Source organism: Trichoplusia ni, chromosome 20 (assembly GCF_003590095.1).
Source record: "Trichoplusia ni isolate ovarian cell line Hi5 chromosome 20, tn1, whole genome shotgun sequence".
Lineage (NCBI taxonomy): Eukaryota > Metazoa > Arthropoda > Insecta > Lepidoptera > Noctuidae > Trichoplusia > Trichoplusia ni.
Genome location: NC_039497.1, coordinates 6,843,102 through 6,865,782, shown reverse-complemented (window position 1 = coordinate 6,865,782; position 22,681 = coordinate 6,843,102). Strand labels below are relative to the sequence as shown.

The 22,681-nt window shown below is 33.7% G+C and overlaps 1 protein-coding gene across 1 annotated transcript in view; it reads left to right on the top strand.

Annotated features, from left to right (window-relative positions):
- LOC113503702 (UDP-glucuronosyltransferase 2C1) overlaps positions 1-22,681 on the top strand; it is a 48,311-nt gene that overhangs the window by 13,092 nt on the left and 12,538 nt on the right. Inside the window, exon 2 of the mRNA XM_026885770.1 lies at positions 1,558-1,697. Within this exon, the coding sequence (XP_026741571.1) occupies positions 1,695-1,697 (3 nt within the window). The 5' untranslated portion in view covers positions 1,558-1,694. The remainder of the gene's footprint in view (positions 1-1,557; positions 1,698-22,681) is intronic.

The following is a 22,681-nucleotide window of genomic DNA, read 5'->3' as shown; positions in this document are numbered from 1 at the left end:
GTGCATGTAACTGAATCCTGTCAACAAAGGATTTAAATAAGTACAAAAATACATACATAGGTTGTATTGCTGATTGCCATTATCAACCAACTACTTCTTATACTGCGAGTCTGCTGGGAGAGTTTTTTTATGACATAAGCAGAACCCTTATCCATCTTCTCTTATGTGCTATTTTTGTTATATTTAAGAACGAATTTATTATTATCCCCATAAAAAATGTGCATAATAAACATTGTTAGTTTTGTTACATACTAAATTATTCTGATTACGTTACAATACCAAACAAACAACGAAACAGGATATAACAAACTTTATCCAATTAATCAGAAAATTCAAAATTAACTTGACAAACAACAAAAAAACTGGGTCAAAAATAACATAAAACTGTAGATCAAAGTTTACGAGAGGCGTAAGGATTAAGTTACATAACGAAAGAGGATGACGCCGGTTGACATAAAACTTTTTAAAGTCATAAAAAACAGTTGTGTAACGGTAATGTTGTAAAGGCAACTTTAAAAAAAGTATCCTTATGAGTAAGATGAAGGAAAATCTTTGACAAGGTTGAAGTGATTTTTGGATCATGGATCAATGTTTCAGGAAAACAGGAAGAGGAAAAGTGACGGCTTGAAATGTTGTTGAAAACGATTTTGTTTATGTTACTGCATATTATATATCATTTTACACTATGAAAGTTATTTGCGAAATTTTAATGATAGGAATAATGATCGTGGTTCTATGCTTGGAGTTTAGTTTTTCGTCTGTAATTTATAATGATTCAGTACCTAACAGCAAATAGGAGACCTGAGACTTTTTTATGAAAATAAAACCATGACCATAGCATTCAATTTATCTCAGGTATTAAAAAAACGAGACTAATTTTTTTCTTAGAATAAAATTGTATTTAAGAAAAATAAAATCTACTTACACTTTTTATGTTCAACCTTTAGGCAAGTATTAAAAAGGATAAAAATCGACTTAACCGTTGAGTAAAAGTTTGAGCTCCTAGTCTAGGCTGTACGTGATAATCTAAAACACGAAGCGTAAAAAACAAACTACTTTTATTTTATTCTGTGCAGCAATCAATCTTACTGGCGCGAATAAACACTATGTTATCAAAAAATATTTGTTTTTATTTTATGATTAAAGATTCAACATTATTATGTTTAAGTTTGATATACATCCATTGTACAAAATGTTGCTGTAAAAATCGCTGTAGAGTCGGCTAGACAAATTTATACTATGACTTACTTAGATTTAGACGAACAGTTATAAGTATATATTAACAGGATTCTAAAAATATTAATTAATTCGTCATTTTAACTCCACCTTTCTTGCTAAAGCGACGACGGAGAAACCTCATTGCCAACGACAATCTGAAACACGGGTCTTACAAAACATTTACATAATGGCGCCAATCGACCGTCAAGTTAATCATTTGCCAATAACCCGCCAAAACTATCGGTTCGAATCGAAATCATCTCACAGCGCGGCAAAAACGATCAGAACCAGACACTCACTTTCACTAGCTTGCTATTATATTATTCTTTTTTTTTGCAGGCAAAGCCGAGGAAGTGGTAACATTCAGTGCATTAAATTCAGACAGTGCTGTGAATAAAAGTGAATGAACGTTGATTTTGTGAATTTATGTGATAAGTGCTTGTAATTATTTAGATTTGTGAAGATCGACTGTAAAAATGGTGAGATTATTTTTGTTTTTTTTTTATTTGTTTTGGCTGAATCATGCGCGCCTTTGCCGCTTGACTGCAAATTATGACAGTTATCGATTCCGCGCCATTTGCTAAGTTATGTCATATTTGTTTATGGATATGTTCATTGTTCATTTTATATTAAAAAAGTTACGTACACATGTCGAGTTTCTTATGATATAAACTTTTTTTTTTTTTTATTACTTACTATATCATTTTTTTACCATAATACAAACATTTTTTTATCGACATAGGAAAGAAGAAATTTTGGGAGTCAAACATTTATTTATATGCTTTTTCAACTGAAAAAAAGCTAATTATAAACAATATTCTGCAATTAAAAGTGTGCATAATAAGCGATTTCTAATATAAGTAGGTCGACATCACTTAATTTATCTTGATTTCTACGATACTTAGAAGTATAAGAAATACGCATAATAGCCAAATAATTAACTATTGAAATAAGAACACTTGCGTGTAGTTAACGGATCTTTATTACATGCAAAGTATGTGTTTAAACAGTTTTAATTCCACTGCTGATTAGTTTTCGCTCATCAAGTGCTGCCATTTTATCGATAAACTAGCTGCTGCCCGCGACTTCGTCCCCGTGGGTAGAAGATATAAGTAATGATTTATAACTGCCCTGTTTTTTTACACACTTTTCATTGTATCTTCGCTCCTATTAGTCGCAGCGTGATGGTATATAGCCTAAAACCTTCCTCAATGAATGGTTTATTCAACACAAAAATAATTTTTCAACTTGGACCACTAGTTCCTGAGATTAGCGCGTTCAAACAAACAAACAAACTATTCAGCTTTATATATTAGTATAGATAGTATAGATGACTAATGGTCGATGAATATTTCGCGCAGATTTAAGATTTTTACGTAAATTATTTCTGCGTCGCCGGCGGTCGAAAATAATTCCATGCCTAACACGGGAACATAAGATCGGGATAAAAAGTATACTAAGTATATGTTAATCCTGGTAATAAACTATCCGTGTATCAAGTTTCGTCTAAATCCGTTCAGTGGTTTTTGCGTGAAAGAGGAACAAACATCCATACATACAAATTTTCCCATTTGTATTATTAGTAGAATAAATTTTTACCCTGTTTTGGTTACGAAGAAATTTTTGCTACAAGTGTTAAGGTCGGTAGCTTAAACTGTAGTAATTTTTGCACTTATACATATAGCCCTTTCTACAGTAAGAAACATATTTTTATACTAGCTGTTGCACGCGACTTCGTCCGCGTGATTAGAAGATATAAGTTAGGAATTTTTGAACGGAAGCCCTCGAAGATAAATAATTTTCTCTGTTTCTGCCACATTTTCTGTTGTATCTTTGCTCCTATTAGTCGCAGCGTGATGGTATATAGCCTAAAACCTTCCTCCCCCTTAGAATTTTTTAATTTAAACCAGAAGTTCCTCAGATTATCGCGTTTTAACAAACAAACAAACTCTTCAGCTTTATATAAATTATAGTATAGATGATTCTCCACTATAAATTACTTTCTTCAATTAATATCAATAACGCATACACAATAATAACTTGACATTGACCCAAAGTCCTTGAGATATTCTATGATCAACAACTACGTTACTTCCTCGTCATAGTGCCTTTTGGCGCCAAAATGGCTCATTATTCTTTTATTTATCGAGACCACAATAGGTGCTTAAACCATGTTTAGCGTAATAGCTTACTAGGAAGACATGAGGATAGATTGAACTGTTGATTACAAATGGTTTTAGTTTGTCGTGTTGTTAATTTAATTTAGAAGTAGAATGTCAGTAGTATATATTATTTGTAAAATTTTTATTTTCATTTAAACATGTGTTTTATCTCTCAAATTAGGAATTGTTTTATATTTGATATTAATAGTTACATTAAATCACTTGTGAAATATTATAAATAAATAAAAAGCTAATATAAAAAATCAAACATGAGAGTATGAATCATACATGTCAGAATCTAAATAATATTAACTCTATTTTCATTAAACTGCACTGAAATTATGTTACCTAGTATCATAGAATCTTGACGACTAGTTACCTAAACGGTCAGACAAGTAGGACTCAAAAGTATTATTAATTTATACTTACTTTTCCGTTACACAAACGTGTTATAAAATTTAAATATTTTATTAAAATAACAGTTACATGTAGGAGAGAGCTAAATGAAGTCTCCAAGACTAGATTTTTTTCATCTTAATACTATATTAACGACCTTGATAATTGCTTTTCTTAGAAATTGCTCGGCACCTTGTGATGCTTCAAGAACTTATTAGTTTTTTGTAATTTTGCATATTAAAATGAAAGTATATATTAATAGCTTGTGCCCGCATCTTCGCCCGCGTGTCATTTGAACTTGCAAAAACATAACCCTTCATCTTAAGCAGTCGGCAAATTCCAAGTAGGTAGCTATCCAGAATGTCATTGATCATCTTACTCCAAACCAGAGATTTTTATACCAAGATTGTCAGCAAATATTACTTTTATAAAACCGGCATTGCATAAGTAGATAAGTGGTCACCCATGAAATTAATAAATGTATCATAAACTGTACTTAACCCCGATTTTAGTAATGGGTACGACCCCTTAAACAACTATTCAAGTTACTTCTTGATCTGTCGGATTCAAATGACCTGTTTATACATTTCTTATTTCTTAAAGAATTAGGCTGAGAACAGACTTTGACTCTCGCTCCTGTACCGGAATAGAATGTTATTCTAGTCTCTTTGTTTCTAAACTACGGCTGTCTCGTTAACAAATCTGTCCTTGTTTATTACGAAACTGTTCGCATTCTTATTGTTACGTACGTTTTATAAATTTATTAATGTTCTATACCCAACTTAACTTTAAAAAATCGACTACTAACTTTTAAAATGTAGCTACTAAGTTCACACGCTTTGCGTTTGGCGCTTGCCCTATATATCCTGGGCCAAAGTATGTACCTACTCACTGGGTTCCATCCAACATAAAGCGGCGACGAAGTCGGCCCCGAATGAGATGGCGCGACGAGATGAATGCATACCACAAAACATGGAAAGAAGAAGCAATAGACCGGACAAAGTGGAAAAACCTAAGGGAGGCCTTAGCCCTGAAGTGGGACAGTAATGGCTAAAAAAAAAGTTCACTCGGATGTTCTGCATTTAGACAAGTAATTTTAATAGATCAATTGCAGCTTCATTATCTGATTTCGGTCCTCCAAAAAACAGGTATACTTTGGGCATTCCAGCTAGTATTTTAATTCCGAGTTTAAAATTTAATTGTTTTAAAGTTCGGATATGTAACACATACTAAATTAACCGTTCTTGATAAATATTTCACCTTACTTTTTTTTGTTGCGTATGATCATTGCATGTCGGATACCACTTAACAATTCATAAAAGGCGTAAATTAAAACTTGTTGAAGTAACAACTTTTTATCGTATAGCAATGACATTCGGTACTGACATTCAATATACCAAAAAGGTTGAAACAGGTTTTTAAATTACCGTGTAATACATCAAAAATGAAATATGATATTCGTTGTTCATCCCCACTTTCAATCATAGGTATCTTGTAAAAAGCTGAACCGATTAATATGACGTACTGTTTGAAATAAAAACAATAAGTTCTTTCATTTGTTTTAGTATTCTTCATAATCATGACTTTATGTGTTGCAAATGACCAAAATGATTCCGATGAATAATCACATCTCTCTGTGAGTCTGAGAGTCTCACGTTTAGTGCAAGTTTAATGGTTAATTGAAACAGAGAATCCTTTAAAATATAGCATTTATCATCAAAAAATAAGTACATAGGAAAATCATCATTAAAGATTTGAGGCATAGGTTCATATTTGTCAAACACTAAATGTCTTAAGAACCCACAGAATGTAGTTTCAAACAACAGAACTACTTTCAATTGTTTCCTCTGTGTTAGTTCCATAGTGATATAGAAAATTACAAGGTTTAAACTTATACCATTCCATCTTTTATGTTCATGGTGAATATCAATACGATTGTCGTGTAAATAATTTGTATGGCGGTCATCAAAATTCGCGTCTTTGCAAGCATCTTGTAACAAGTAAATGTCTTGAGGTTTTTGCGACACCAATTATACATTTATAAGTACTGTAGGGCTTAATGTCGTATGACATTTTGATTGACAGTTAAATATTTTTTGGAAATGCAGAACTGAGAAGTTGATTTATGATTCAAGTATCAAGAATGAATGTTGTAGTATCTTAACTTTTACATCTTGGAGGTGAATTCAATTAATGAAACGAATTGATCGATTTTTGTTGTATTTCAGGGACTATGTTTTCAAGTTTGTTTTAAAATCTAACAATTGGTAGCACATCGACCATACAAATAGAACGAGAAGAAATGCCTTTCCACTTATCCGTATCCAGGGCTACCATAGGGAAACTTAATAATAAATTTAAATTGATAAATTGTAGTTAAAAACTGTTACTCAAATTAAGCTTAAAACAATTTACGAGCCATTGACCATGATGGCGGGTATCCCGCGGTATAAATTGAGCATAAACATAATTTTAAATATCGTTAAGATCAGACAACTGGATCAGTTACACAATAACGACTCCTGTTTCACAAATATCAATCTAAAAACAATACCGTTAAGGTATAATTCACAAAAATCGTAGTAGGATATCCGTATGGTGTTAATCCACTGGATTTTAATCTTTAATTATTGGGGTATAAAGTTTGGATTAAGTTGCGATGCGGGGACGTGGCGAAAGTGTTTCGCTGGTTCATATTTTTTTTACTCTCACTATTAAGTGCGGTCATGGTCGATGTCTTCTGGCTTTTACTGTGGCAGACGTGACAATGGGTGGTTTGGCACGTTTATGGTTGTGACTCAGATGTGAAGACGCACGGAAGTAATTGCATTGGACTAGTGTGGTCTTTAGAGAGTCTTAGACATTGTTGGCAAATGTGTTAAGATATTTGATTGAAATTGAGATTTATAGAGTGTTTTTTTTTTAATCGCTTTACTTGTTATATTTTTGGTGGATTAATTTGCAATAAAAATATGTAACGTCATATAGGACTCGAATGTGCGTCGCCAGTCGTTTGTGCCAGTCGCTTTACCAACTAGAAGACTAAGACGCCGAGGTCACTGTGCAAGAATTTTAATTTGTTAGACTTGAGCGACATCTGGTAGGAGAATGTTCCAATTAGCTAAAACAATAAATTGAATCCAATTAATTTGTCCTAGACCACAAATTAAAGGAAAAAAAGACGGATATCAGGATAATCTTCTTGGAAATTAGGGACTAGTATTGTTTATCATATGAAGACATAACTAGACATAGCCTTAGTCCCAAAACTCGTAAACAAGAGCAGAGTCATGACAACTTCTCCAATCTTACGCATACAACCAAACCAACGAGTAGCGTATCTTTATTGCAAATTATTTTTATCTTGACTAATTTGTCGGATAGCTTCTGTCACTATATAATAAAACTCAACCAGTGGTAGAGTAATTATATAAAAACGAAAATTATACCTAATCAATATTAAAAAAATAATCTTAAAAATCTTAAAATAATAATCTAGGACTCGAACCCGCGGGTCTTGGTTAACGTTCCAATTTCTTAACAATAAAACTTCTTAAGTGTCTGATACTATTTCAGTCAAACCCGTGGGTCTTGGTTAACGTTTCAGTACCTAAACAATAAAACTACCAAGGTCTCTGTGTCGAGTGTGATTTGAACACGTCTAGTGTCCAAATCTTACTCGACACAATTTTCTTTCATTACAGTAAAAATGCAAGATTATTTTACAAATTAAGTCAATCAATTAAATCTCTGACCAAGGAGTACCTAGCAAGCACTTCGCCGTCTTGTCACCCTATAATTACGTCACCGCCTTCGAAAAGGGTACAACCGTAACTATAGTCTCTGTACCACGACTTACAAATCTGCTGCCGGCAATTAAGCACTTTCACCAAGTTATAATCGAGGCACATTCAACTGGCAACAGTAGCCATAGATTAAACCATTTCCTAGTACAAAGCATGTTACGTTATGAATCATTGTTCAACTGCTAGAGCGGGATGGAGCTATACAGAGAAATAGCGCCATCTTTATCTAACACGGGAATTATGTTTGATGGTTTGCTCATCGTTTAAGGGTATTGTGATAATCGTATTGCATTTGTTATGTGAAATGAAGACTATTAAAGTTCTTTTGTTACTGACTGAAGTCATATTATCACAATATTTGTATTGTATACTGTTTATGTACATGAACTAATAATTCAAATAAATCATGACTATTTCTAGTGAAACTCACGAAGTACAAATGACTGACGCCGTAGAGTTGAAGAATAGTATGACATTCCAGTAAATAATAGTTTTTTATATCGTCATCATTGTCCCTTTATACCCCACTGCTGTGAAAAGATCCCCCTTTCCTCATGCCATTATCCTCAGTTTTTTGCCCTCACCACCTATCCTATTCCTGCCATCTTTTTTAAAGTCGTCCCATTTCGACTTGGGCGGCAAAATTTAGCCACCCGAGTCTTAGGCACCATTCGACAACCGCTTTTCTACATCAACCATCATCACATTGGCCGATCTACTGATAAATAAATTAATAAGGAAGAGAAATTTTACGATAAGTTTGTCACGTTACCACAACTTCGGTTCGATCTGAGCACATGCATTATAATGCATATACATGCATTTTCACTTAGAGGAGAAATTGAATGTGTTTTGTGTTATTTCGTTTTACATATACATATGTAAAGACTAGCTGACCAAGGAAATGTTTTTATGCCATATATAAAAATGGGGGTTGGTCATAGAGGGTTAAGTATTTTAGTACGCTGCATCGTAAAAAGTTTTGTTGTCTCATTCTCAACAAAATTCACGAAAATCGGTCAAGCCGTTTCGAAGGAGTTTAACTACAAACACTCCGACACGAGAATTTTACATATTAGAGATTATTAGGAGTTAGATATATTTCATCTGAAACTCACGTGTTTTGCATAACATTAAATATAGTTATAGAAAGTAATTGTTAGTCTAACTCGGTGTGAAATTACTACCGAGCGTCCAGGAACAAATTTATGTTACTGTAATTACCGCTTTTTTAAATAGAGTAAAGACAAGGAAGGCTATTATTAGGACTTTCTTTGCAGTTCATTTAAAACTAGCTTTTACTACAGTCTAAGACTTTAAAGCATAGAGTTGAGTATTCTATTTTATTATAAAACACATTTTATTTCAAATTCAAATTCAAGTCTTTGGTTGCCATTTTTGATAGATGTTTGTTTTCTACGCAATGTTATTACACTTACATACGACAAAAAATCCAATAGCTGGGTAAATTCAAGGTCAATATTTATAAAGTCGTGGATAGACTGGTTTTCGAAGAATCTCTTCTCTATTACCCAAGCTCTATAAATATTTTTGTATTGGCTGCTCCTGATGCCGGACAAACGAAGCTTATGACAATGTGATGACTCTTTGTTTCATTGTTGATCCTGGTCTATTCTGACTTCCACACTAGCCTTCGATAGCAACTCCCAAAGGAGAACATCTAATTAGACGATTTATAGTCGCAAATACAGCTGCATTCACTTCCCGAGGGAAAGATCGCAAAATTACTGGTTATACTCCAATGACAATATTGACTCCAATTAACACTGTTTATGTGTATTATCGATTCAATTTACTACTATCGGTATCCTGGGATTGTTTTAAATTCGAAAAGATAAAATGCAATGCTAACTTCTCTAGTATGTAACTGTGAATGATCTTGCTTTTTAACCTGGAATATTTTTTCACCATTATGGCGTCAAATTTTTCCCAAACGCCTGGATCCGCTTGTGTTGAACATCCTTAATTTTAGTTACCTTTTCTAGAGCGACACAAAGCAATACATAGAGTTATGTTTTAGAAAATTACTTAGATTTATTCAATTCAAAACAGTTCAGAGGTAGAAAAGCAGGAAGAAATCCTCTTTGCAAAGTTCTACATCTGGCTGATACTTGACATCTTTTGTCAGCATGTATGCAAAGGTTTGTATTTTCGTATATGCAGGTTGTATATTGTGTACATCCATACTTATTCGCTACTCATTCCTACTATCCCGAACCAAACAAACAACACCACTTTCTAAGAGAGATATTAGACAAAAGGCTTGTTATGTAAGACGATGCGGTTTTAAGGACCGGTTCGATCGGTATTACTATATTATGCACAATAATTCTTACACTTTACGTACCTGCGTACTACAGGGCTTACAGGCCAACACTTCCCAAAGTAATTTTATTGTACCTAGTTGTGGAATCGTGACAGTGATACAATGTAGAGCGGTGCTGCTTTTCCAAATCTGCAACTTTTAGCTATGCTGGTCTTGGTAATGCATTTCTGCTGTAGTCAGACTAAATAGAAAATGATAAAGGGCTGTTATTAAGCGTATACATAGATTCGGTTCCTTCATTTTCATAATTCGATACCGCTTTACGTGTACACTGTAAATGCCATTCTCGGAAGTCTTCTTTTGTTTACTTTTCCCGTAGTAAGAAATTTATCCTAAATGATGAATGTATACAATGTAGTCAACTAACCCCTACTTTAAGAGGTGGTTTACCAGCAGATGAGAAACTGGATCACGTTAAATAGGTAAAAAAAACCTACCAATAACAAAATAAACATCAAAACTTTAAGCGTAGATAAAACAGAAACTCTACCATAAACAAGATGAAAACTCTCCAAAGTTTAAAAGATCAAACCAACTTTAAGGCCATTTAGAATTAAGTAGTAAAGCCAAGTTTTTCTCAGGTTAACTTTTTGATGAATAAAATGCACCTGCAAACTTAATCATAGAGCTTAAGTTAATGAGTGCGGCGTACGAACTAAAGTAATTAAAACTGCGTTTAGCGAGGGTTAAAGTTTAAGAACGGAAGTTAAAGCTGGCAAAAGTTTCTATGTGTGTTGTGGTTTAGACGTTTCTGGGATTTGAATTTAATCTAGACTTGTTCATACGGTTAGGAACAATTTTGTTTAAGTCGACGTGTTAATGTGCAAGTGTATTTTGTACAACAAATATGAACTGTATATTTGCTGTATAAAATAAACTTGCACATTAACACGTCGACTTTAACAAAATAATCAACGAAATAATTTCGGTCGGATTACTTATAAAAGCAATATGTAACTTTGGTATAAGATTAATTTAAATAGGCTACAACAAGATTATCAAGGAATGGGAACAAGAAATAGTAATTTTCTTTTTCAAATGAAGAAAGTATTTGAATGACTGTGAAACAGCTTTTATAGCATATATTGATCTTGAATAATTTCTGAATCAATCTATGCTTAATCATTCCCATTATATACGCCTTTGACTAGTCTAGAATGGGGGTGATACGAGTACGTATGTAATATTACCATTCAACTTGTTGTGGGATGCCAATTAAAATAAACCTTCCAATACGGGGTCAGCTTGCAAATTAATTACCCAAAGCCATAAATTTACATCCGATCACAACGCATTAATGATAATTTTCACCAAATTATGAAGCGAGCTTATTACGAAAATAGCTGTTTTTTTCGACTTTTCCTCAAATCGACCTTGTTTGGTGATTCATTTACATATATTATACAAGATTTGATAGAAAGGTACATTATAAGTAACCATTGGTTCCCGTTTCCTTTGGAATTTTTCAGGCTTTAAACTATCTCTTCTTCATCACAATCAGTTCAGTAGTTTTGGTATAAAAGCTAGGCCGACATAGTATGTACCTATTTAATCAAGCACGGGTGACAAATGACATTGTGACTATCATTAGCATTTATAAAAAACGCTTGAGTGTACCTACAGAGATGGCAGGTCAGACAACTTAACTATACGAAATGTATTTTCGATACATTTAAGATTTTTTAAATGTCGCTAAGATTCCAAAAATACCACTTCGTTAGAAAGCAAAAGTTCCTCGTTACATTTAAAGAAGGTTAAGTTTTAATTCGGATTAAGCCACCAGGCCACTGTGTCATATAACTTAATTAATTCAAATTAACAAGTTTACATCTATTTTCCGTGTACCAACATTACGTTGATGTTACATAAGTAACAGCTGTGATTTACGTATACAGAGCGAATCTGATAATTTTAATGTTCTCGTTTCAATATTATTGTTACATAAATAGAGTCTTTCGTTTCGTAAGTAAGTTTAATTAGGTATCAGATAATTACTTTGATACCCATTGCTGAATGTTTTGGTTTTATTACTGCCTGAGGCTGAAGTCTTGTCTTAATGATACTTCTAACAAATAACAACATGGTATTATGTTTTCTCCAATGCCAGTACTACGCGTACGTCAAGTTTTAGTCAGACGCCATGATAAAAGCGAGACAGCGCTATATGTTGTGTGTAGCGGCGTCTTCTTTCCACATCGGCTAGAGGGCCTACACACGGGCTCTATAACTTTTTTGCTAGCTATAATATTATAGATATAGCATATACTGTAATAAAACTTTTTGCCAGCTCAGAATCACTGATTTCGAGTACCATCCAAGCTACAGATACTAAAATTAAACTTACCAATGCACAAAACGTGACGAGTGTAGTTTAACCTAAGACTAGAAGCTTAGTAATTGTCCCAGCACCCCGAGACCCCCCTAAAGTGACTAGTATAGTGCAAATTGAACCCGGAACAATTTGACAGAAATATGGGTCAATGCAAGTTATTACTAAAAGTAAAAAACGGCAAAGTTCCAATAAACCTCTGACCGTTTCTTGGAATCGCAGTTCCACATCTAAGTTATAATCTGGTACCGTCATAAAATATTTATTTTAAGTGCTTGCCGTTTGCCACTTGAGCCTTTTCGATTAGTTTTGCAAATAGATTTTTGGGTGAAAATGTTTTATAAATATAATGTGTTACATCGACTGTAAGGATAGCTAAGTTGTCACCATGCCGAAATCGCGGTCAGATAAGTATTTGTGTGGTCCGCGAATGCTTATTCTGAGTCTTAACATCTATGTAATGTGCATGTGTTTTGAGTTTTCGTGGAATCCTAGCAATACATGGATTCAATCTGTTCTATGCAGCGGAAGTCGTTTCAAAAGATAAAATGTTTGGACAAACAAAACTAAAAAATCATATAAATAACAGCTTTTATCAGTGCGATAAATTGTACTGATGTCATAGAAGGATGCTCGAAACTATTTTCTTCTAGCAAACGTTTCCAAATGAAGGTTCAAGTAAAGTCTGTCTATTTCTCCAATTTCTAACCACGAAACGGTCTACAGCTTTCGAGAGAGTAGTCCTCAATAATAATAACATTAATTATAGACTATTAATTTTCCGTCTGCAATTAATATAATATTAAGTTTTAAGTACCTCTTAAATGGGTTAATGTAACCAATTCACTTAATTGAATTGGTTATATGTATATATAGCAGAATTAAAAGGGGCAGGTTTACGATGATTTTAAATCGATATCAAAGACTGTTTGCTCAGTTAGTTGTGGATCACATTTAAGACATTTTTAATTTTATGATACTAATAGTAGGTACGCCCTCGCGCACACTAATGATAGATGATCTATTTTGTCCACATACATTATCTACAAAACTTTGTTTTTAGTATTTGGCAAATAATTTTTAATAGTCTTATTTTTAGTAATATAAAGGCAGCAAAATAAGTTATTTCAAGTAAAAGTTTTGCTGCTTTCTAAGGCTATCGTTTGAATCTCATAAAATATATTTGCGTGTCTAAATACGATTGTGAATCAAGCCGTTTCTTTTGCCTACTTAATAAGACATTAGGGGAAAGTTTATAAACTTAAAGTAGAGCGAAATGTTTTTGAGGTTACATTTTAGAAAATGTTTTATAAGAAAATAAATCAGTATTAAACGACCAGTTGAATGGATTTGTTTATTGTGTAAATTATTATTTTGATTGCATTTTTGTAAGTCTATTTGTGCACAATATTTTCAAAATAGACTAGCGGAGCGGACTAGACAAGTTTCCCAAAGATATTAAAGTGACAATTTTGTTTTTTAAGGGAAACTGTAACGAACGCGGCTGAAACTAAGGGACCCAGATATCTGACATTGGTTACTAGGATTTCAGCATTATTATCCGATCCGCAAAATATAGTGTCACAACAATAATTTTGTTAAAGTATACCAAAAAAAAAAATCGGAAACAGAGATAAAAAAGAAAATATGAGTAGAATTTTCTCTCGAAATTCGCATAAATTTTTAGTATAATCTCATTAATTTCAAAATAAATGTTTGAAACACTTAAAATTACTGCCTAATTGCAGCCAAAATACGGTGCGAGAGAAAGTATTAATTATAATTGCAATTAGATTTAAATGTTTTGAACATTTAAATTCCAAAAAGGTTGGTAACATGAGCCTAATTCATATAAAATATTCGACATTTTAGCGAAGTAAGTTTAAATATTAAGCTTTCGTAGGCATTTAGGTAATGATGATAATGTATCTCAAAAGGCACCTTACTGTTGTTTACTATTTGCAATTTCAAGGATTAGGTAGGTACTTATCTACAATGTAACATTTTGTTGTTTTAGTTGAAACTTACGGCGCCCACGATCGAGTGACAACAATATTTTAAGATGTAAGACATGATGAGACACTTCAAATAATAACTATAGGTATATATGTATATCCAAACTTGATGACATGGTATCTATTCCACGTTAAATGAAAAGATAAGGAATCGGTTTATCCAGTCCGAAGTTTGGAGGAAACAAAAAAATATACATAGTTGAATTGAGAACCTCCTCTTTTTTGAAGTGGTTTGAAAAACCAGCGACATCCAGTAAAGAGGCCGTTGTTCTCATAATTATAGTGAGTAAATTCTCAAGTTTAACACCACCATAAGAAGCAAATTGTGACACCACCCCAATTATAAATCTAAAACTATAAATACATAAAATTAGAACGTAACAAATTAAAACCTTTAAATAAAGAAAGGTAAACACACGCACTCGTCATGCCGTGTAACACACATCGCCTAACATCTATTATATAACATGCAATATTGGGACTCGAAATACCACAGTTTTATTTATATCTTTTGCTCACGCTGAATGTTAACATAAGAGGAAATTTTATTTTGTTTATTTATGTAATTTATTCGGGGCTTGTGACTAAAATAATGGCCGTATATTGGGTGTAAGTTTGTTCTTTTCTAGTGTTTGGAGATAAATTTCGTATGAATATATGAGGAGGTGGTTGTGAAGAATTCAAATGTTGCAGTATACATGTTTTAGTACCGAATGAAATGTTTTCGCTGAATCTCTGAGTAGTACAACGCGATTCTCTTTTGTCGGTACTTTTAATCAAATGAAGTTGAAACACATTTAAATAAAAATGGTCAAGAGCGAGTTGGGCCCGCGGCACAAGGGATTCGGTAGAAATAAGCGAAAAAAAATTGTGACTCATCAAATTTACGGCCGTAACAAACGTAGATCATTGATTTAATGTTTCATTAATAAAAAATGATGTTATAAAAATTACATAAATATGTCATTTGTAAAAAAAACATTGTTTACCTATAACGATTTATGAGTGTAGCAGGTGAGGAACGTAGAGACACAAACAGATAGAACCTCATTACTAAGACTCTTTTGGTTCTGTTTTCACCTTTAGTGTTCGGACCCCTTTTTTTTTGGTAAGGAGGGTGAATCCTCATGGACACCCACTCCCTCGGGTTAGGAAATGGGTAGTGTCAGACTTTAACTGACTAAACCTGAACCGCCGTGCTACGTCATCCGCTTTTTGTGTCTTTGTATGCCAATCCGTTGCAATCCTTCATACACCGACCGCGGGAAGTGTTCGGACCCCTAATAATACGAAACTACTAAACAATGTTACAAAGAAACGTTGGGAAGTAATTAAAAAATAGAGAAAAATATCCAACTTCAGTTGAAAAGCGGAAAAAGTAAATACTACATACAGGCGTTCAACAATACGGCTCTCTACGTAAAAAAAAGAAAACAAAAAACGAAAGTGCGCTGAACATTCACTTTGTGTCCACGTTTTATTTTCGAATATTTACTACAATAAGCTTCATTCACATTTAGTTATTTACTTTTCTTTCCGTCTCTTTCTCTCTCTGCTTGGCGAAGGACTGTATACTCTCCTTCCATCTTTCTTTGTCCAGAGCCATGAAGTTCGAGGTTCTGTTAAGGAGTCAGGTATGCGCGTGTGACCTGCATGTATGTATTATTGATTTTGAGGGACTTATGCGAGTTGATTATTAGTTCTTTATCTTTATGTCAATAAAGACACTGTTATGTAACGACCGGTAACTACTGCTGTTACAAGCTGACTGTATTTCTACCTAGGAGTAAAAGACATACGCGGGCCTGAGGTGAGTGATGGGTAGCTAACCGCTAGACCAGAACCAAGCCAGCGAGTCCGTGCAAGTTTAGGCAAGGGTTACTGCGACCCCTGTACTCGAAGGGCAAAAGGAAGGAACATTTAAATCATTAGAAGTCTGATACTCTCTTTCGTTCAACCCAAAGCGAAAAGAGTCTTTCAATGATTTCCCATCGGGAAAAAGGGTGACCTATTGCAGAACCAAATATAGAGGCCGTTATCTATAAATACATGGGTGACATGACGTAAGTCAAACTATACTATTAGTCCAAAAAATTTGCTTAAACACACATTATACTAATGTTGTTATTCAAACAAATAGCTTTGAGGTCAAAGAACTTTAATTTTTAATGCTAATTATGTAGACTAAACAATGGAGTTAATTAAAATTAGACAAACATTTTAACTGTTTTGATAATGAGAGGCGATTCATGAATAAAAATTAAACCAAAGTAATGAAGATAAAAAACACGGATTAAATTAACAATTATCAACATTTATTTAAATACACTCTAATGTTATTATAATTGATGAACAATGAGGTCATATTTTCACCACATTTGTCCTACATAATATTTTTGCATTAAATTCTGAAGATAGACTTTCAAGCATTTACTATTGATAACAACTATGAAAGATTATTGTAAACAACAGCTGTGACCCAATATTTAACGTGGCTTCCGAAACACATAGGAACTCTATCTGCCATAGATCTCCGTACGTACTAACCGCATCAAGTTTAGCTTAACTGCGACGATCGACGATCTGGTGTAATTATAGCTTAGCCACAACCTCCTTCACAAGATAAAGGAAACAAAATACTTATTACGAGAAAAATCTTAAACAGCAATAGAAACCTGTATGCTATAATAATCTAATTAGTACGGAACCATATGAATACCTTGTTTATCCCTACATTATTCTTACAAGGAAGCATGATGAATTCGCTCTAACAATGCCTTATGACGGTGGTCTAGCTATTGGCGTCGTAATGGTGTTTCGTAAATATATGGTGGGGCGATTAAGTTTAATAGTTTGTTTGTAAACACCGTGAGTGATGAGTCGAGGGGTTCTTAATGATAAATATTTATTTATACTTTAAAAGGTACACTAGGCTACACTTGATATATAGACATGATGATAATGATGTCCTCCTAGACGTTTCCGTCGACGGCGACACCCTGGCATATACTGGAAGCTTTGTTTCGATCATGTGCACGTAAATGATTTGCAAAACCAAACTTGGCCTTGAACACGCGGTCTCAATACATAGACATATTATTATATGGTCACCTACCCAGGGACAACGGTGGTTGGTGTTTGAATGGGCCATGAGTTCTTCCGTTTTACGAAAATCATTTTAAATTTTGTGTCCCGGTTGTTTTATACACTTCTCTGAAAGTCGGACAACCAGTCTAAGGTATTAGTACAGTGCAAGTTTCATCAATATTTATTCAGCGTTTTGATCGATGCTTAATTTTCCTCTTATTGAGAAATGGTTTATGTCAAGAAGAGTAAATTTATAAGACAGTGCAAAATAACACTGGGCTTAAAGTACCTGCTATTGCAAAAGCTGTCATCGTTTCTCATACGAGTATTTAACATTTCAAAAATTTCATCACTAATATTCCATGTTCATAATATAAAGTTGTAGATAAATGTTAACGATATTTATTTAAATGGATATTGTTGAACTTTTCCTCGAATTATTTGTAGGACATGAAAAATGTAGGAAGTGGCGTTTAGTCTTCACGTTAGGGTCACTGTTTGGAGTTGGCGATCAACTTTCTTGATATTCTTGCCTGATTTTCGTCACTTTTTGTCATCCATCGACTATGATGTCAAATACTATTTATTACTTTATGCCCACAATTGGTTAAGGTTTCATATAATAATTGGGTGACAGTTGTTAACCACGTTAGGGACCGCGACAGAAGAAGATAAAAAATAAAATGCCAAGTGGATCAGTTCATATCAAATTCAGTATCAGTCGTTATCATATCATCATTACAGGTTTCACAGTATTAAGGCACTTCCCTCTGCTTGTTAATATTCTACGTTCTTCGCAATATTCCAATAATAACCGACCATTTTAGGTCGAGTGAACGTAAAATATGACAATATCTTCGTTAAGTGAGTGTGCATCGAGGGCATTGGGTAATATGATTGTTGTTGCATAAATTGACAACGTGTGCCGTTGAATTTTAATATATTTCAGAAATCAGGACGCAGAGAGAAGAAAATTGTACTTACGATTATTTTATATTATTTACCTTATAAACTAACAGGTCTCACAAACTAATAGCCGCACAAAATTGTTAGCAAAGTTTGTCTGTAGTTTAGTCGTATACACAGTATGTAACGTGTGATCTATTTCGTTGCTTGTAGTCTAAGTCAAAGGTCGCCGATTCGAATCCTGAAATACACGGATGATCGAATTCATAGTCGCATTACTAAGTAATTATAACACAACTGATATTTCTTCAAGAGCGTATAACACTTACAGGAGTTTTTGCAAATTAACCACACTCAACAATATTTTAAATTCCTTACCACATTGTTGAATCAACAGCTACACAAACCAAGCCGAAGTGATAGTCACAACGTGCCAAACTTCCAACATCTGACCGCTATTGCTATTTACTTGATATATAGACAGATTTATCATGTAAACTACCGTACAACACAATTGTGAAATCGAATTTTATATTCAACTTTTGTGCATGAATATCGGAAGAGTATGAATTGAGCTTTGTTGATAGAAATAAAGAATGTGTGAATTTTAACCTACGTGCATAGTAAAAAGAAATGAATGGCATGTAACTTGCGTTTTTTTTTACATGGTCTAAGAATATAAGACGTAGTTGAACAAATACATATTTGTATGGGCTCTATATAAAAAAGAGAAATCGGAAATTGGGGCTCGCTTTTCGTCTATCCGTCACCAGGATGTATCTCACGAACAGTAAAAGTTAGACAGTATTTTTCTACAGATGATCTATTTTTGTTGCTGCTATAACAACAAATATGAATAATGATCACAATGAATACATTATAAAATTTTTTGGTGTCAAATAAATTAAAGGATATCCACAAATTTATTTCTTATCAACATTATATGATGTCTGCATTTCCATTTTCACACAATAAAAACTTAAAGAACCGAAGTTCGCTTTAGCATAAACAAGTGCTAGCGAACTTTAGCAGTGTCAGCTTACTTTTCGCACTTAGTCACCACAGGATTGCATTTCCGAATTTCCTCTAACAGTTTTCCAACCAAACATATTTGTGCCACACAGCTGACTCATCTTAAGTTCTATCTATGTCAACTCGTCAACAAACAAGTATCTAACCGCTATTACATCATCATATTTACCAATTTGTGTAGTAACAACACAAAACAGGGGCCAAACAAACTAATCTAGGCCTCACAACTTGTGAGTAAATATTCCTCAACAGTTACCATCGCATCTTGAAGTAATGTTATCGTAGTTGTGGGACAGAGACGTCGCTATGTGAAGTCTATAGCGCTGTTTCGCTTTTGCATCCGCACTTATATTACTTTAAGAGATTGTGGTAGGTTTTAGTACGGTTATCGATTGGATAACGGACCGGTCTCTTAAACTAACCTCATCTAATATGTTGTTATTATGTAAGCGCTCTCTCGGACTAGTTTCTCAATTATGATGATTTTTTTTATAATTTTTTGCCTACAACTGTCACTTTTGTTTTAATAGACGAAAATTGTTATTGCTATTGTGTAAGAAGAGTGTTAGGAATGCGAAAGTATCTGCTATTAGTATAACGGTAGAATGAATTTATTTCATTGTCATTCTGGAAGGTAAATGGATGGTCTCTAGCCTCATTAACTTTATAATTATATATTTACTTTATTATAATGAACCGTTCATTTGCAATATACATTCAAATATGTGAAATAATTGCTGGATTATTTGTAGAGAAATGTATCGACATTTAATTTTCTTCTCAGGGTAGTCAGATAGGACGATTGTCGACTCCAGCATTCTAAAACATATTTTACAGAATAAATGATTTAATTTATTTTCATTTGAGTGGAGTGTAGAATTCTGGATAGCACTAAATAATGTCACTGTATTCAATAATGGCGGGACAAAAGAATCCTCTCATTTGCACCCTTTTGCCTCTCCAATACAAATACTTAGCATCTCCAATAAGTTTCAAAACAAATTACGGTGTATATTTTTATCAACGTAAAAAGGCCCTTTTTATTAAGACCCCTAAAATGATACAAGTCAGACGTCTCATTATACAAGTAAGGGCATGACAACAATAGCGTAGTTGAAAATAATGATCCTTTTCCAAAAAGGTTGGTAACGCCTGCAAGAGGTCGATAACATGATGTGTTTGAAAGCTAACCTTGACTTATTAAAACCCGCGGTTTCCCTAGCTTTGTTTCAGTTTCTTTGAGAAATAACACAGGGTAGATCGAAATATTGCCAGTATAAAAAATAGTAAAAATATCATTTTTGTGGTTATAAATCAAAAAATGTTTTTAATTACTAGTTTCCTTTACTTAAGAAACTTCCTTGCTTAAGTAAAATCCTATAAAACTCAGTCCAGCTATCTTGAACAGTTTGCTTGTCTTGAGCAGCAAAATAAACAAAAGAAAATTTTCCTTGTCGAAAATTTATTGAAGATAGACAATAGACAGACCACGAATATCATTGGAACAGACACTTGATGCACTTAGATCCCTACTTAAATAAATACTTTATAGAAACTTGAGTAACTTCTTAAAGTAAAAATAATAATTTCGCAAGTCTATTACGAAATCAAACACAACTTGTATAATTGACCTCATAAGATGTTACACATGGTTCTTCTGGCCGTTTCTTAATTAAGTGCCAATTAAAGTTATTGGACCGTTATTTTTTTTTGTGGTATTTAAGACTGGCTTAATAGGCAAACTGTCAATCGTTACTCAATTTGAAGCTTCATGCTTTTGCATGCTCACGTTCCATAATTCTTGGAAGATGAAGACAAACTATAACCGAAAATTTCATACGACTTGAAAAATAGGAGGTTCTCAATTTGGTCTGTATTTTGTCTTAAATATGTTTGTCACCTCAGAACTTCAGACTAGATAAACTGGTAGCTTTAAAGGTCAAAAATCTATCTGACGGACTAAAAAAAATATTCCTTTCGGAATCCACTCATCATTAATTATAAAAAAGCTTGTTTTAGTTTTGTGTTTGGATACCTATATACTCTACTTTATTTTATATTTCTTTTTGACTTACAAGACAAACCCGCCACATGTTTATTCAAAACAAACCAATTTCAACACAGAAGTAATATTAACAATTTCGGGAACGGAAAACATTTTGTTTATAAAAACTATTTGTAAACAACTTGTATATTACTTGTTCCTCGTTTTACGAGTAAAATAAGTACGAATTTACGAAGTTACAAAATATAATAACAGTATAACACAATAACAGTAAAAAAATATTGTTTTTCTTTATGTTCGCTATCATGGTTCAGAGAAACGGCGTTCGACGACACGATGTTTGCTTCTTAATTCAGAGCCATACGGGGAACCTCAGTTCAGCCGGAGTCACGCAGAGTATATCCGAGTGAACCTTGAACTTTGGCTTAAGCAGTAGTAGGGACCCGAGGCGCTATTAGTCGGTGGAAGTCCGATATATTCCCATACCGTACCTTCGACCTGGGTTGAAGTTATTAGCTTTTAACCCCAGAAAGAGATTCCGTGGTCCTGGAAGTCGTTTACGTCGTATGTTGTGCCCTCGCCCTGGGTTGAAGTCATTAGCTTTTAGCCCCAGAAAAAAGAAACCTCATTTGTCCCGTCCCGTAACCTGCATCATAGTTTGTTTTGGGGTTACGTTCTCAGTGGGAATCAATTAACCCCCAAAATCGATTGCTCATTGCTCAGGCTCTTTTTACGGTCCGCACTGACTTTTCAAAAGCTGCATGCGCCTCGAAAATAAGTATGAGAGTGCACCCGTGTTGGCACACACGCTTCTACTAAAATCAATCATGTTCTGGCTGAAAATCTAGAATAATTATACTCTTAATCTTTACAGTAACTACTATGCGTTATACACGTAATTTGCACAGCTTTATAACTAAATACTAAACGGCAATAAAAGTTTATTTAGGTAATAAGTGGCATACAGTTATGCGGACTCGCTTGGCGAATGTTATGTCAACGCAGGAAGTGTACACATGAACTCTACCTACTTTCTAATATTAACCTGTATTACGTCACTCGCGGTCTCGTTATCAGCTGATAGTGGAAGCGAGATAGAGAATGTTGAGGAACAAGGACAGAAATATTGTCTTTTAATGAATTGGATGCTGTGATGATAATATTTGCTCTATTTTATTGATTCTCTTCTTTAGGGTATTTTTTACAGACTTGGTATTGTTGGATTCTTCTCAAACTTATATTGTATTGTCGTTCTAAACATTTGGACCAATTTTTATTACCTATCTAATGTACGACTTGTATGTATTACTTTTTGGGCTAAATTGACTGGTTTAGTGACTTATTTCGGTTAAGATTTATGGAAAGATTCAAATGATGA